We start from the raw sequence: 18,085 nt of genomic DNA, 5'->3' as shown, positions 1-18,085 counted from the left end.
TGTTACAGTGACTTACTGTAGCGGGTGAGCTGGATTTAGGAATAGTATAACTTACTATTCCTACTCCAGTTAGTGCAACAGCAGGGAAGATGTTGATTTTAAATTCAACACCTTCTGCCCCCTATCGCAAGTCATTATAACGACTTGCGATGTAATAGTTTGCGATGTAACAACGTGGTCGCTTTAACGACCACGTTGTAATGGCATGTGATGTAAAGCATGCGTATTAAACTCTGTTTCCTGATATAGGATGCTGAAGGATGCTGATTCAGTGACGGAGGCCTTCCTGGGGCTACTCCTTGGCCCACTGTCACAGATTTGATGTAATTTGAAATCTGGTTGAAGTTGAGCCAAAAACCCGTTGCCACTGGTCTACTTGTCTCCAGAGTACAGCAAAACCAGGGGCTCCCTTTACCTGATGTTAGTGTCCATCTTGAGTGACCAAACTGCACTCTGATGACTCTCTCTGGTCCAGCAGACTTGGGTGCAACTTTTGAGTATCAGCCCTGTATCTCCCAAGCTGAACTTTGGCGGCCAGCAGCAGTTAGGCAATCTTGGCTACCAACTCACCAAGTAGGCTTCTTCTGCCTTTTGTGGCCCTGTAGCTGTAACAGGAAGTCAGCCAACTGACTATTGTAGTCACTTCTTCTGTCTGGGTCTGGGGATGACTTTTCCTCGAGCAGGGCACCCCAGTCCTCTCTTTGCTAGCCCAAAGTTCAGCATGCAGTCCAGTCGTTGATGCAGCCAGACTTTGTTATATACAGGAAACAACAGGGCAGTCTTTCTTCGGTCCTCTCTCCATGATTTGCGGTCTGGGTTCTGTGGGTGCTACTTTAATGCCCAGAAACTGCCTTTCAGGGATGCAGTGACTACTACCCAAGGGCCTCCATTGCCCTCCCACCTGATGAGGACTTATTGCAGTGTGCCATCTAGCTATCCCAGAATACCATATTCTGCCCACTGTCAAGATAGCAGAACCCATCTGAAGGTGTGTGGATCTTGGTAACCCACCTTAGAGGTTTCACCCCCTAGGACTACACGCCCACGGAAAAACTATTTTGGCAATTGTTTCCCCCCTCTGTTTCACTGATGACAACCTGTCTACCAAAACACAAGTGCAGTCCCTCTTTTGTGTGTCCACCAATTGCTCTTCAAAGGCAGCTTTCCTTTTGAAGTGAACCTTTTAGGCTCACACCCTGTTTGGCGTTCCCTACAGGGAGAGGTAATACCTCTTCCAACGTCAGGAGAGCCGTTCACACTTCTCCCTCCCAAGGAGGGCAGAAGTGTGTCTTTTGGCGAGCACGCGTAAATGGAAAATTTTGGGCAACAGAGTGGCAACTTTCTAAAGCTGCCATTAAATTCGACTTTGGCATCAAGTCTGGTTTAATGCAACGGTTCATTTGATACCTTGTAGTACTAACTTTAGTAGTCCCCATCAGAAGTTAGCACATCTGAGTGGTCCGTGTTTAATTCGGCACTTGCCAATGGTGCTTCTAGCCTTTCTACAGTAAAAGTGACAGTTTGTGGTTTTCCCTCTTAGAACATGTAAAAACTCGTTTTATTTTTTCATATACAGCAAACTGCCTTAGGACTCAATAGCCTACCCTAGGGGTGACCTATATATTTAAAAGTAAGGTCTGGGCTTTTTCCATTAGGTTAAAAGGCAAAGTTGATTTAGCAATTTGAAAACTTCTCTGCCAGCCAGCAATGGCAGCCTTGGGTCAGGCTTTGCTTTGTCACTCTCATGGTGACACAGTAAATGCTGCAGTACCCGAGGAACACTTTAATTTACAGGTCCTTTGTACCCCTGGTACCATATACTAGGGACTTATAAGTAAGTTAACTTATTCAAATTGTGGGTGAACCGGTCAAACATAAATGCTTTAAGGGTCAGGGTCAATGGTACAAAGGCCTATTTGGCAAGACTCAGTTCACCTTCAGAGTTGAGAAACTAGCTGCATCTGTCCAAAACTGTTGGGTTGATCATGCAGAAGGAGGTATTTCCTTACACTAGATGTATGGCTCTATCATTGAAAAGGAGATTCAATAAGTCAATAGGCCAAGGAAGGTTCAACTTAAGCTTGCAAATAGTGTGCCTGTACTGAGTACACATTTGATTTGTGTGCTGCTCTTTTTGGTGTAACAGTTTGTAGAAGGATTAATTATTACAAATGTATGTGGGCAATCTTGCCTATCCTGTTGCCTGATTACAATGGGACACAGTCACAAAGGTAAACTTACACATGTGAGTAAATCTACACATGTAAGTGTAGTTTTACACTTCAGAGTAACTTTAGAATGTCTACTATTAACAAGTGTAAAGTTACTCAAAAGTTTAGATTTACTTGTGTCCACGCCCCTGAAGCAGGGGGTGGAAAGAAATTCACAAGTGAAAAGTTACGTTTGCTAAATAAGAGCAGTACAAAGTCCACCATCACACATGGCTACCCACTGATACTGCAACACCCTCCCATAGAAAATAATAGGATTAATAAATAAAAACACATACAAAATAATGTTAAATTATTTAAAATAGTTAAAACGATATATAATTAAAATTTAATTTAAAAAAGGATATAAAAATATAACATTTTTATTTTATTTTAACATATTCAATAACCTTTTGTGAATTTAGGAATGAAACATTAACTTTTATTGAAATATAATGAATACAATTTAATTCTGTACATTACTTTGAATAATTATTAATACATAACAAATATTTGTTTTTACGTTAGATGGTATTTTTTAATTAATTTAAACTGATTGTGGTTGGGGTACTGGTTTTACTCCAGCTCTGAGTAGGAGTACTTTTATGACTGCTTTGCGTGCGTTTTTGTCAGTCGTAATATTAGAACTGCAGTTTGTGAACCCTAGCCCTCCTTTGACTTCTCCTTATTCCACTCTTAACTTCCCCCGTTTAGTAGTAAATACTACCCACTTTCCAACAACTCGTCCCTATCCCATCCACATTTACTACTAAAAGGTATATTTATGTTTGCAGAGACTCTGTGGTCGGGCAGAGATCTCTGCTCAGAAAAATTAGAGGTGGAGACAGAACCTCTATACATAGATTTGTGGATAGCATTTTGTAGTACATTAGTAGTATTGTGGTACTACTGGCATACTACAAAATGCAGTTTGTGAAAAAGGCACCAATATATGCAGAAATGAACAGTCAGGGTGATATACAAGCAGAAGACGCAGCTTCCTCTACGTGGGTGGCCTACAATGGCTGCCTGTCTTGGCGAGTCAATTATGTGACTCTTATAGTAACTTTCACAGAATTTCATTGTGAAGGCCCTTTAAAACAACTCTACAGCTGCATAGCCTATTTTAGCACTAGGTCAGTGATGGCTCCGAATTTAGGAACACATAGAAAGGTAACAAAGGCTGATGCGTAAGTGTGTGCTGGGAACATGTTTAAAGTAGCATTCTAAGAAGCTATTGAAATGTTAGTGAACACAAGTTCTTAAAAAGAATAATATTTTCAGACAGTCTTTCTGAAGTGGAAGTTAAGCCTGAATATTGCCTTTCTAATGTAATTGTATATTTATTTAAGGGTTTTCTGTGACAGCAGACCCTTACAGCAAACGCTGTCTCAGAGCACTTGCGGTATAGGGCGTAGGTAAATCACATAAGACACTATCAGAGATTCTCAACAGATCTAAATTTAGCCCCTGATGTCAGTGAGTATGCCAAGATGACAAGTGGTCAGGGTGATAAATGTAACGAAAAAATGGGAAAGGCTTAAGTTCGGGGCTGGTAGCAATGAACCAGATTTGGAAAATAAGGGTTAATGTGTTCAAGAAACCTTACAAAATTCTCTATAAATCTCAAGTAGAGGTGTAATCGGTGCCAGTAGGTTGAGGCTTGCAACGTTCAAATATGTTTTTAAGTCTGTGTAGGTAAACTGCAAGCAGGCCCAAGGAGGATGATCTTGTGTGCCTGGGGGCCAGAGCAGAGGCGAATAATTGGTAACGTAGCCTGGTGTAAGATCATTAAGTGGTTTATAGATGAAGCAGTCGTTCTTACATAGTGTCCTCTCCTTAATAGGGAGCGACAGTCGAGCTCTAAAATCGAAAACTATGTGGTATTAGGTTTTTAGTCCGAATAGAAGCCAAGAAACAACGTTTCTGACTCCTTGTATATTGTGAAGGGTCTTCTTAGGAAGTAGCGGTCTTAGGTCATTGCAGTAGTCCAGCCTAGAAGACGCAAGAAAAAATACAAATTTTATTTTAGTGAGGGTATAGTAAGAGGGCCCATGTGCCTTTTGGTAGGCTATTTAGTGGAAGGCATTCTTGGGTACATCACTCTCTTGTTAAGTGAAGGAAATTTCTTTGTTGAACAGTGCTGTCAAATCTCAACAAATTAGTTAAAGATGTAGGATATCCCATTGAGTATATCTAGGTGATGGTGATATGTGATGGATTTACAGTCCACACAAGGATGATCTTACTTTTGTGGGATTTTGGCTGTCCAGTCAACGTGAGTGCTCCTGTGTCATGCAACTGGCATCATGACCTAATGAGTTATCTTTCAGTTTTTAGTGGTTGTGTGTGTCATTCACAAAAATCGGATCCCACCTATTGCATTAATTGTTGCCCTGTCTATTTGGAAAGCACTCATTAACCCTGAGGTGTAACTTGGTCCTAAATGACAGATGTTTATTATTATACTCCTAAATAGTGCTAATTTTTTTGACCTCCAGGCGTTGAAAGGCTGAGGGGACATGCCGGGATCTGAAACCATGAGGTAAAACGCAGATTGCTCCAGTGGACACATCAGTCTGCTCAGGGATCAGAACGGGCGGGAAAGGGAAATCATAGCCTATGAATAAGTTCAGGAAGAAAGCAGAACCACAGGTGAATCTACATTTAGTGATTGTGCTTGTGGTTGTCTAATTTGAGTTGAGCGCAATTTTCTTGGAAGGATCTAAACCAGGTTACCATGGTGCCACCGACAACTGCATAACTTATTGAACAGTTAAGTGGAATGATGTGATGAATGCTATTATATGTGAGTGACAGGTCCAGTAGTGTTAGAGTAGGGGCATAACCTTTTTTTACTGGCCATGCAGAGTTATTTCCTGTTGATTAGAATATCTGAATCTTTGTGCCTTGGCCATTGTTCACTATGGAGTTATTTTATAGTCGAAAGGTCAGTTGTTCAGTGATTACTGTGCTTTGGCGATGTATGGTAGCCCCAACAGAGGTCTGTTATTCTATATCTTGAATTATTTTTGAGAAGAGGATAATTGCAGGTTTTAGTTTGTGAGGGACTCCTCCAGTGGCAAGTTAAACATTTAGTGGATTTTTGATGATTAGGGTTAAGGGCAGAGAGGTCTAGGTTGATAACTTGTGCATTGCAGATGAAGTAGCTGATGCCAGACTCCAGAGCAACTACACATTTGTAGTGGAGTGATGGTGGGATTTATTTAAGGTCTCTAATGATAGGATTTGGAAAGGACAAATCTTACTATACAGGCTGTTAGTGTATCTGTTCTATTCTTAAAGAGGGACTTGAGGTTTTCAGATTGCATTTTGCACGGGTGGTAGGAGTGGTGAAGGATGCAGAGTCACTAACTTTTGGCAGGAATAGTTGTCTAGTTGAACATTTTGCTTGAGTTGCCATTTATTGGAACTAGGGCGACCTAGCTTTTACCTAGGCTTCCTCATTGTCACAGCAGAGTTTCATACACAGAATACAACCTCTATGCAGGCTTTATTGAGCTCATCATTGTACCAGTTCTGAGGCTTTTCATGATCTGTTTTGAGTTTGCAATTCTTTTGAGGAGCCAACCGGTCAAGGGCATCTTTGACTTTCATTTTAAAATGTAGAAGAATGCCAAGTGGGGAAGATTGACAAGTGGTGTTTTTGAAGTTGGGGTACCTGATTACATATAGGGAGTCAGGACTTGATACATTCTTGGGCCTGGTTGGGAGAAGCTGGCATCATATGGCTTCATGATGTGGTTTGATGTGGAATTTTTCAAAAATTGAGAATTTGATTCTTTATTCGTCTGACCGCCTGGAGTGTACCTAGTCCAGTATCTGAAGATTACGGAGAACAATACATCTGTAATGCTAATTAATATTAAATATTCCCTGCATAATTCCCCAGCATACACCCAGACATATAGACTGTTGAAAAAAGTCTGTGGTATGCATAGATCACCCCAACCCTGCTCCCTGTGTCCAAGCGTGGACTAGCAGCAGCTATCAGCTGCTGGTTGTGGAGGTTAAGTCTCCAGTCACATGATCTGAGGCCGAGCAGGCTGTGACTTCTGTCAATACTGGTTGGGTGGGTATTGGTGTTTAGTCTTCTGTAACTGCTCGCAGCAGCCTCCTCCCATGCCATGAGGGTCCGCAAACCATTTCACCAGAAGTCCTCACCAATGCACTGGCGCCAGTCAGTCGTGTGGGCTGGCGCTCACACTGTCCATTCAATTACTTTCAACAATGAGTCCGGCAGGTTCTGTCCTCTGTCGCTCCTGTAGCCAAAGCGATCTGCGGTCCTGTCCAAAATGTTAATAGAATTTTGTCATTCTAATAGGAGACAGCAAGAGAAGCTTTAACCCCACACTCTACCGCAAACCTGCTCAGTATAACCACCTCCTCACCTCTGTGGTGCATGATGGGAATGACAAAAACAGCTACGGATTCGAGATTGTGATGTCTAAGTCTGTGCAGATATACATCAAGGTAATGGAAGATGATTTTTGTGAGATTGACGCTGATCACCAGTAGTGCAAATGTCAGGTTTGCAGAATGTCAGGATTGATGTGTATGGCAGAGCTGTTGGGATGTCAGTTCTGGAAAAGCAAGGCTGCTGCAGTCAGGTTTGGTGTGTACTAGCAGAGCTGTGTGGAAGTTAGTACTAGGATTGTTAGTGAGGCAGGTGGAGGCGCTGCAGTGCAGTAGTAGAATATCTCTTTTCCCTTTCCACAGTTAAAGGGCAATCAGAACCAGGTGTGTTGGCTGATGCAGCGTGTGCCTCGGGACCGCTCGGCCAATCAGGGCTACGAAACCTTTCAGCAGTTCCTAGATAACAACCAGTATTCTCGACGCGGGATCCTGCGCTACGAAAAGATCTTCGGTCCTGGCTTTGTAAGCACAGGCGGGCTGGTAACCACGAAGGTAAGATTCAAGCTTATGGGAGTCAAGGGATGGACCAGAATGTGGTGTTTCACTGCTTGCGGTAACTAGCATCTGAAAAGGCACATTCGGCTCTATTGAGAGAGCATCAGGATGAAGCTGTGTAGAGGATATTTGTTGATCCAAATTCACTTCCGTTTGATTCTAGGTCCCAGGCTGCATAAGGATATGATTCAAAGTCATGCTCTGGCCGCCTCTGCAACTAGGATCCTCTAACATAGGTGGCAAGTAGTATTGCTCCATGTGGCCCAAACCCCAGCAATAATTCATATTCAGCGGCTCAAGACTCAGTCCAAAATGAACAACTTAGTGGCCACCCTATACATTTTTATATCCTGTCTTGACATGCCAGAGGCTGAGGGAGGAGGATGACGTAACCCATGTATTGTAATCAAGGAAGAATGGTTTGGAGGCTGATTAAGAATTTATCTTTTCTGCAAGTACCAGAAAAGTTCTTAATTGAACAAATAGAATTGCTAAAAGATTCTCGTGAGGCACATATGGTGGCAAAGGAACGCCGTCTCTTATTGTTCGATGAACCATTGCCTCTTAAAAAAAGGGATTAGATTATAATATTTGTCTGACTCCTTGAAAATTACAAAACATTACCTCTTAACAAAATACAGGTTAAACACTTGACCTAGGGAAAATTACAAGACATTTTCTCCTAACAAATTAGGATTTGCATAATCTATTGGAAATAAGAGCATTTAATGATATACGTTATGGATATTACGTTTGTGTGTCCCCAGCATGAAGGATAACCGCATAATTATGCAAACTTTCCTTTCTTAATTTGCGGTTTTCTTTTTGCATGGCGGGTGTGATTGGATGTTTATAAATTAATGTATTGACACATACACTTTAACTTTAATACTGACTAAACAGACATCAAATTTAGTTTATTCTTGAACTTGTACATTGTAAACATATTTGTGTATATGTAATATAAATGGAAATATCAAAGAGAGAGCGAGGAAGGAAAAAGGGGGACGTCCTTTTCCCTTGTTTAGTAATAGTTTAGAACAATGTGGATGAACCAATAAATGAAACCTCATACCAGGACGACTCAGTCCTGTGCACGTGCACTGGAATGCAAGGAACCCAATAGGTTTGTAAGAAGAACCCTCCCCCACCAACCTAGTTGGTGGCATGGTCCATCATTGGATTCCCAGCTGGGCTGCCGAATGCAACCCAGCTGTGCTTCGACGCCTGAATTACAGCAGAGCGTTTTTTTTCCTCTCAAGTGTGATATGTGCTGAGACTGGTGATATTAAAAATGCCTCTAGGATCCCCTGCTGACATTTTTTTTATTCCCAGGGTCCTAGTACACAATTAAAAACGGAGTGGGTATATCGTGAAGATGAAAAATTGGTCTTCAATATCCCTTAAGTAATGGTCGACATGTTTCAGCCTCGCAAACAATAATGAGGCTTTCTTCAGGACCATATGATGTGAACTGTTATGTGGCAAAAATAAGGGCCATGTGGGTTTTTTTCAGAACACCCGCTAAGGTGTGCTGTGCATGCAGTGAGTGGTGTAACCATACTTACGGACCCACCAACTGATTGAAACACCTGCTACGTAAATAGAGTAGCTGTAAAAGTTCCCGGAAGTGGTGGACTCCTGTAGTCAAACATTCGTCAAGGCTGACCGCCGGCCTGCCTCACGTAGTCTGGTCTTCCTGGGAAGGTGGCCCTTATTTCCCCTGATCGTTGTGGCTTCACTCCTGTCCAGTTGACTGGCAGCGACGCACAGATCGACGCGTGTTCCTGCTAGCAGCTTCCAACAACGCTGGGCACATTTGACACTCCTGCAATTTGTCTTTGTTTCGGCCCTCTCTCTGCTTGCCCTAATTACTGGATCCCTAATTACTGGCTAAGACTTAAGACAAAAATGTTCCCTAACCGCTCTCCCTTTAAAGTACACTCCGCATCTAGACACCGCATCTGCGTGGTAGGGAGCTGTGGTTCGTCCCGTTTTGCCCAGTTTCCCTGGCCCGGCGTGGCTAGACTTCCAGTGCCTCTTTGTGTGCCTTGTATTGGGCCTAGTGGCCTGTGGGCCAGGAACACTGATCAGGCGGTGAGTACTGAGGTCACGTGGGCAGGTGGGGGAGAATTCAGGAGTCTTCGTATAATCGCTGTTAATTTGAATTTGTTGAGCAGGGATATGCTTTGAATTTTAGGAGCTCCCTCAGGCTGCATTTAATTGTGGTTTATTGGCAAGTGCAGTAGCTAGGTAGCTGGGTCTCCTGTGGTCGGGGTGCAAGTCATATCACAGGTAGCTTAGCTTTCGTCTCTGGTGGACATTTAAGTATTGTTTGGCATGGCTGCACAGCCTAAGGGAGGCCGGGTGGGAAAGAGGAAAGACAAAGACCCGAAATTAGCGCAGCTGCTGAAGTTGGTATTAGTTAACTTAGGCAAAGATGGGGGTCTGAGGCTTCAGCGTCAGACTCTGAGTTGGAGGATGGCCCTAGGGGACAGAACCTCCACGGTGCTCTCATGTCCCCCCGTGAGCAGCTTCACCCCAGTGCAGAGAAGGGGCAAAAAGTCAGCGCATACCCCTGCTCACAAAAGGGGAGGAGTGGTGCAGACCACTTCATCAGGTGTTCCGGAGGTCCCTTTAACCCATACTATGCCACGCCCTGCAGACCCCCCGGCAGCACTATCGAATGCTTTCACCCTAACTCAGCCTGGTTCTTCAGCCACCCCGGGGTGTTACATAACCCTAATACTAACTTACCACACCAGTAGAGTCCCAAGGAGCTCATGCAGTGTAAGAGAGCATTAGGCATGGATTACTAGCCTTAACTCCGGGGCCACCAGGAGGTGATGGTGTCCAATCCACTGCAGCATCGTCAGCCACCACACAGCTACCCGCTTCTCAGACCCTTCCCCTGCAAGAGCAGACAGCGAAACCTAGAGAGCAGTCTGTACTATGGCTGGCCCAATTACTTGTAAGGTTGGCAACACCAGTGAAGAAGGTAGATCCTCCTTCTTTGTCAACCATCCCCTGGTCCCCTTCTAATAACATTATGGTAGCGATCACTGATTTAAGAAAACAGGTGGAGGCTATGGGGGCGGCATGTGTTGGCGCAGCTGGCAATTCTAACACTGCTGTAGCAGCTGGCGCTCAAACTTCGCTGGTGAGAGAACCTCCCAGTGTGGACACAGGTAAGAAAGCTGATGTCTTGGCATCTAACACTGTGGGAAGGCAGGAAACCTTGTTATCGAGACCGGGGAAGTTGTCTTCGCATGCTCCACCAGATGATAAGGAAAAAATATGGAGAGGGGAATTCCTAGATACATTCTCTTTAATAAAGGCAAGAGGAGGGAATGCGACCAGAAAGATAAGGAGGGTAAAGATAATTTATCTAAAGACAAGTAGCGTAAAGTTGAGGAGACTATAACTAATTGGCTATTTGGGTTCAATGTTTATATATCAGTTATGCTGGAAAAGAAACCTGAAGTTGCGGCTTCCATGATATTTTATTTCGACAAGATATTGAAGGCACACCACGTTTACGGGGGGTTCTACTTGGTTGGATTATGACCGGGTCATCAGGTGGGCAAGAGTCGAGGATCCAGACATTGGGTGGGATCAGACAAAAGTTAATGTATGGTTGGAGAGTGTAAATAAAAAGACTCCCTCTAAGCTGCCTTTTCATCAGGAACACTCAGGCGAGAAAAAGGGATCCTGCTGGCCTTTAATATGAAAGTTTGCACGCGTCCAGCTGGAACCTGCAAATTTAGGCATAATTGTTCCATTTGCAGCCACCCATCCAGAGTTCAAGTGCAATGAAAAGTCCAAAGAAAAAGTGAAGGAGGGAACTAATTCTTCCAATTAGTTGCGGGCTGCCCACACCTGTTAAGATTCTCAAGCTGGTTGCATGGTTGAATGCATACCCAAGCAGAGACACTGCCAAGTTACTGTACTTGGGGCTCTCTTCAGGTTTCAGGATCCCGGCATCATCGGTATTGCCCATCTCACACTGCAACAATTTATTGTCAGCACACACACATCGTGAAGTGGTGTACAAAAAAACCTAAAGAAAGAGAGCGCGTTGGGCAGGATAGCAAGTCCATTCTCCGCCCCTCCTTTTGGGGACTTTGTTTGTTCCTCATTAGGGGTGGTGCTTAAGAAGGAACAAGGTCAATTCAGATTGAGTCACAACCTGTCAGCCCCGAAAGTTTCCTCCGTGAATGAGGACATTGACCCTCAGTTGTGTTCGGTGCGCTATGCGTCACTTCACCAGGCCCTGGCAATTATGCAGACTTGGCCCGGGGGCGATGATGGCAAAGACGAACATAGAGTCTGCCTTCCGTCTCCTCCCGGTCCACCCCTATGACTACCACCTTCAAGGGTTTTAGTTTGGGGGTGCATTCTACCATGATATGTGTACACCAATAGGTTGTAGCGTGTCTTGCGCATATTTTGAACAGTTAAGCTCCCTGTTACAATGAATATTCTCTTCACGCACGGGCCACAAGGATGTGATCCACTACTTGGATGACTTCCTGATTTTGGGGCCACCAGACTCGTGCATTTGCGCAGAGTAGATGCTTTGATTTCCTTATTCAGGGATGTCGGGGTGCCCATTGCGCAGGACAAGACGGTGGGTCCTTTAACATGTATTATATTCTTGGGGATTGAAATTGAGACTGTGTCTGGAGAGTGCCCCCTACCTTTAGAGAAGGTCCTGGCTTTTAGGCAGTCCATTGACACAGCACTGGCGTCCAAGAAAGTGACACTCCATCAGCTGCAGGTGTTGGTGGGTCAACTGAACTTTGCATTGCAGATTATCACCATGGGGCGTGCCTTCTCTCGGTCTATTGCTAGGTCAATGGCTGGTATCAAAGAGAGCGTAATAGCAACAAGAGGTTGGCCCTAGGTGGCTGGACGAGGCCGTAATAAACTAAGAGAAAAGGTGTCCTAGCCGTCATATTCAAATACTGCTAAATCAATTTAACAGGCTAAATGCCAAAATTTAATTGATATAGACTTGAAGCATTTATTTGCTACTTCACTCTATGCACTTTACTCCACATATAATCATAGGTCAGGTAAGTGCGGATACGTTTTAGTCAAGAACAAGTTATACATAGAAAGGGCAACAAATAAAACAAAAACATACAGATTTTGTGAGGAGGTAATGTGATGTAACAAACAATACATGAAGAGTGATACATAACAACAATTAGCTAAACATTATATCACCAGTCTTAGTTCACAAAGGGAGCAGTTACAAGGACATCCTTTACCATCCACATTCTGTAACCAATTTAAGAAGCTGCTACCCACGGGGAATAAAAACATTAGACCCAATAGTGAGACCATTTAAAAAACATTTCAACTGGGGGAAACTTAATTAAATGCGAAAGTCCCTGTGTTGTGCTTCAAGCCTGTATCAAATGAATTGATGGCCTTTAGTCTGGTAAATTGGTTTAGCAGCATTTGAATATGACGGCTCGGACACCTTTTTTCTGAGGGTATCAAAGGGAAGCATCACCACACTAGGTTATCTAGCGAAGTTAAGGAGTACTTGAGAATATGGCTTGTCTTTTTGCAGCAGTTTAATGGATTGATTTTGTGGCCCTAACACCCAATTTCTAGTTGTGGCCTTGGCCTCTTTACTGATGCCTCGGGCAGCGTTGGCTTCAGTGCGATATTGGGCTCTGAATGGTGTAAAGTGGGATGGGCTATCGCATGGCGTGAGAGTGGTACCACTAGTAATGTTGCCTTTCTTGAGGTGTTCCCCATCGTGGTGGCAGTGACAATTTGGATAGAGGCACTCAGGGATAGGAGTGTTATCTTTTGTTCAGACAAAATGGCAGTAGTTGAATCTATCAATAGGCAAGGGGCTTTGTGCAAATGTGTCCTGCAGTCACTTAAACATCTGATCCTTCTGTGTTTGAAGGCAAATATTTCATTTTGAGCTAAGCATGTACCTGGTATTCGTAATAATTCTGCTAATGCCTTATCTCGCTCCAAGTTGCCGGAATTTCGGGACTTCTACCCGCAGGCAGCAGACGAGATGAAGGGGTTCCCTTCATATCTGTGGAAGATTGGAGTCCCACCTTACCGGATCTAGTGGCAGCCTCACTTGCAAAGCGCACCAAAGTGTCTTAGGAAAAATGTTTTGCGACTTAGAGGTCCTTCTTGCACAGGCAGAATATATCTAGCATGTTTAGTCCAAGCGCTATCTGTCTGTTCCTAGGTAACTTGAAAAAACTGGGCAAGACGGTGTCTTTCGCCCGAGCCCACATCTCAGCCATAAGATTCTTCCCCAAAGTGCAAGGTGTGGCTGACCTGAACAATTCTTTCCTCTTTCAGAAAGCACTGGCTGGGTGGGCTCATCTAGAGGGTTCAGAAAAAGACACGAGGCGCCTGCTCAACGCACATATTCGGGGCCGCTTGCTAGTTATTCTGCCTAGGATGTGCAAGTCCCCTTACAAAACAAACACTCTTCACCACAGCATATACTTTGGCTTTTTATGGCGCATTTAGGGTTAGCGAAATTGTAGGATCTGCACGATTGATTCGGCTGGGGGCTTTCAGTGTGCGGACGTGCAGTTGGGCAAAGACTACTTGATGATACAGTCCAAAACAGATCAGGCGGGTAAGGGGGTCGTGATTGAACTCAAGGCGGCCCCGGGCTCCCACATCTGCCTCATAAGGTCATATTTGGCAATTCTTCCGGCTACGGCATCTCCAGCTTTATTCCTTCACATAAATGGGGAATGCCTCTCCCAGTACCAGTTTGCTGCTGTTCTGTCGGCGGCCCTTAGAGAGGCGGGTATCAATCCTGAGAGATACTAGTCACACTCCTTTAGAATAGGTTCAGCGACAGAGGCGGCGCGGCAGGTATGTCAGCCGAAGATGTTAAAAGGATGGGTCGTTGGGCATCACAGTCATACAAGCGTTACATTCGCCTTGATTTACAATGAAACTGGTACATGGTCTGTTTTTCTTTTTCTATGCATATTCATACGTGTTTTCTTTGTTCTTTTAGTAGGATGCCTCACAAGGTTGTGTGGGTGGTTGGTCACTCCTTTATCCGTCGGACAGCCTACAGGTTACAACTGCTCCGTGGACCAAAGCCTTTCGCCCTGCGTGACTTGGCCTTCCGGTGGCGCGGGATTGGTGACTTACATATCTCACAGCTACATCGTTTGATTCTGGTTGTGAGGGACTCCAGTCCCCGGATCTCATTGTAATACACCTTGGTGGTAATGACTTGGTGAGGATGGGCCGTAAGGGCCTCAGGGAGGCGATTTTGACTGAATTTGCGAAATTGGATAAGGCTTTTCCTGAGGTGGCTATTGCATGGTCTCAGATGGTGCCACACGGGAACTGGGGGAAGAATATAAAGTCCAGAGTGATTAATGTGTCGGTACGCCATTTGAACTCCGAAATATCTAGGTTGGGCCCGGGCTACCTGTGGAATATCCCCCACAAACTTCTCAAAGGCAACGACATGTTCCATAACGATGGTGTTCACCTTTCGGATTCAGGGACTGATTTGTTCATTAGGGACATTTGGGCAAATGTTTTGTGGTGGGGAGGGTGAAGGGCCTTGGGGTCCTGGTCGCCCTTGTGGCGGGGTCTAGAATCCTAGAGGCACCCCTAGTTACCAGGGGAGGGTCCTCCAGAAGTAGTCCCCGTCCACCAGTACAGCATTAAGGGGTAAGGTTCTGCAGTCCTGAACCAACCAGAGGATGTACACCAGCTTGTGTGCTAGGGCGCACAGTTAGATCATTGGGAGTGGTCACGGGTGCGCTGCTCCTGCCCACCTCGTCGCAGCTCCTAGGGAGCTTGGTGTTTGTTGGGCGGTGCCTGTAGCGAGGACAAGGGTACAGTGGTGCGGGACCGCGCGTCACGGAGGCAGGTGGTTGCACCTGTGTGGTCCAATGGCGTTCAGGATTGCGAGGTGGCCCTTGGTGCGGTGGGTGTACTTCATGATGTTGATGAATGTTCGCCCTCCAATTATGTTTTGCACATGCCCTATTGGCAATTTCTTTCTTCGGTTTTGGAGACTGTTATGTGTTCCAAGAGCATTTTCCATATTGAATTTTTGCTATTACCTTTTTTACTTTCACAAGGGTGATATACTAATATTGAATAAACTGATCCACAACAACAAAGCGTCTCTGTAGATTTGTTGGTACCTCATTTGGGTGGTTGGGGGTTTGGGCCAGACTGGAGGTCTCCGGGTCCTATAGACAACTGAAAGGTGACCAGTCAACTTTTGCAAACGGCCTTCCACTGTGCAGCAACACGTGCTGCCACATTTTTTGTAACTTTTGATGCGTTTGAGTTACAAACAACATTTTTTGTAAAGTCTGTATATTATGCAGTGGATGATGGAATATGTGGCAAATATGGCTAATTCCTAATCTAGCAGAATTCTGGTGGCCCTGCCCATATTGGTAAACCAGACATTGATTCCTGCTAACGCTTCAGTGTTACAAAAACCCGTGGTCAGGTGTAAGCAGGTTATAATGGATAACATGAACACAAATGGTGGCCACGTGTGAAAGCTTGGTTCCTTGTGTCCATTTGAGTTTTTGGGATCCAACTGTAAGAGTTGGAGTCTTGCAGGCATTGTTCTAGTGATCTCCAAATTAGATAGCCAAGTGCTCGTGTGTAGCACTTGATTCTCTGTGTACTGAAACTGAGTAATCCAAGCTTTATTCAGGGTAGTGCTGCATGTTTAGACATTCAGAATACAGTAGGTCCTTTAAATACAGTGCAGTAACTCTTTATCCTATAGGTGTATTACCTTATAAAAAAAGTAGTACAATCGATGTAAAAAGATGTTGCACATAAAACAATGAACAAGAAAAATCGAAATCTCTAGCGCCTTCCTAGCAAAAAATACGACCTCAAACATTGTTCTAGTGCTGATGTACTAAGCATTATAAAAATATTTAATGTGGAGGCCTTTGAACCTTGCAATCCAATTGAAGTGTTCGTGAAGCCCGAGTCTGCCACCGCATAACACCCCAGTTCACGGTTTTTTGCAAAAGGATCAAAGAGAGTAGCACAAAAATTTCCATCTTCTAACGATTGACTTTAAAGACAATGGTATAGCCCCCTTCCAAAAAACATTCTCCACCCAAGCCCTATGTCAGACACTGTACATTGGGGCAACAGGGCAAGCAAGGGCTACTGGGCCATAGTTGTGAGGGTTGTGGTCACTTGCCACTGATGAACCAGCGTCCATAATACTATGGTTCTGTAAACTGGGCCAAGTACAACCCCTTCAGCACTTGACTCTCATTGGTAGCATTGGCGAGCAGCCACAGGCTTCTCAGGGAGGTAGTTTGTGGGTGCTCAGCTCAGGGCTCAGCAATCACACAGCAGTTCGATAACTGAATTTCCAACCCAGCACTTATCTTCCAATATAGAAAACTATATGAATGCACACTTGGATGTAATACTACGTAAAAACATAGTCAAAGCATTGTTCGTCTTTTGGGCAGTGAGGCCACTCTTATCTGCTGCCTGTCCCAAGTCTCCCACCATTCCCCCTCCCATGTGATCTAGGCGGTTCCGCCCTGAGAATAGGACAATAGTGAGATGACATCTCTGGTGTAGAAGTCCTCCATAGGAATTTTTGTTGAGCAAGTGTAGACACATGCTGACCAGTGTCCTTTAAGGGAGTTTGGTGGAGAAACCGGTGGTGAGAGAGTGAAAGCAGAAGTGGTTGGCAGTACCACCTTCATGGCATGGTCGTAGGACAGGTGGTACAATTGGGGCTGTCCTAGAATGGCACTGATGTTCTCAACAAGCTTTGCCATACCCATTGAAATGCAACTCATCAGTGGGTGGGGGCACCTATTGCAATGCCCACGCCAACAAATCCCATAGCACTCATTACCTCAGCTCAGCACAGACAGAAGATCCTCTCTCCTCAAGGAGAGCATTTGCCATACAGTGTGCCCAATGTGAGTGTTTGTTAACATGCCCAAGGTTTTTGCCCTCGCATCGTCCCTTGACCTTTTTTCTTGCCCCTCGTTTTATCACTTACTACTGCTGGTGGAATATCTCCTCCTCAGAAGAATGAAAGGCAGTGCCAACCTCCAACGTGAGTCAACCTACTTGAGAGTTAAACTATTTTCTATAAAGGGTGGCTTATCTTATGTGTTCAAGGAATGCACAGCCTGATTGTACGCGTTAGGGAGACCTAAATTCCTTAACGCAAAGAAATCATTTTTTTCTGACTGAGTTTTATTCTAATTACGTTACTGCATATCATTATTTGTCTTGTAGCACTTTGTAAATTATGAAAACTCTGCTAACATTCATATGTTTTTCTAATATTGTCCATATAGTGTTCACTTTTTTGTGATATGGATTACTCTTCTGGGATACATAATGTTTCCTTCTCATATTCAGGGCTGAGGATTCACAAAAAAGAGGCTGAGATTTAAATAACTGCACCTATCACAATGTAGGAAATATTTTGAGAAAGTGGTGACCAGTTCTGGGGGATTAGCCTCCTAAATCCCCATAAGCAGATATAATCCACCAATTATTTAATGAAAAAATCAGCACCCATTGCTTGTTTAAAGTGAGAACAGAAAAGATGAAACAAATTATTTATTAAAAGCGCTTCAGTTAAGGATTGCACAAACACCAATCAAATTCGTGTAGGCATGATATTTCTTCATAGTTCTTTATTCATGTTGTACTTAATGTTCAGCAAAAGTAGCCAACGCATTTCGTCCCTTTCCAGGAACTTCTTCAGGGCTTGGTCCTTATAACGTTATTTCCCTCATAACATAATAATAATAATAATAATAATAATAATACGGCATTTTCTAAAGCGCGAACAGCTACCTCACAAGGAGGTGTCCCGGCGCTAGGAAAGCAGACATAGCCACAGGGACCAATTTGAGCACTTAGCGTGGTTGGGTGAAGAG

The 18,085-nt window shown here is 44.1% G+C and overlaps 1 protein-coding gene across 1 annotated transcript in view; it reads left to right on the top strand.

The window, feature by feature from the left end:
• LOC146798161 (uncharacterized) overlaps positions 1-18,085 on the top strand; it is a 203,575-nt gene that overhangs the window by 105,652 nt on the left and 79,838 nt on the right. Inside the window, exons 5-6 of the mRNA XM_085625412.1 lie at positions 6,556-6,704; positions 6,951-7,139. Coding sequence (XP_085481538.1) covers positions 6,556-6,704; positions 6,951-7,139 — 338 coding nt within the window. The remainder of the gene's footprint in view (positions 1-6,555; positions 6,705-6,950; positions 7,140-18,085) is intronic.

The sequence above is a fragment of the Triturus cristatus genome, chromosome 9 (genome assembly GCF_964204655.1).
Source record: "Triturus cristatus chromosome 9, aTriCri1.1, whole genome shotgun sequence".
In the NCBI taxonomy this organism is placed as follows: domain Eukaryota; kingdom Metazoa; phylum Chordata; class Amphibia; order Caudata; family Salamandridae; genus Triturus; species Triturus cristatus.
Note: the sequence above shows the minus strand (reverse complement) of the source record. Positions and strands in the feature narration are given on the sequence as shown.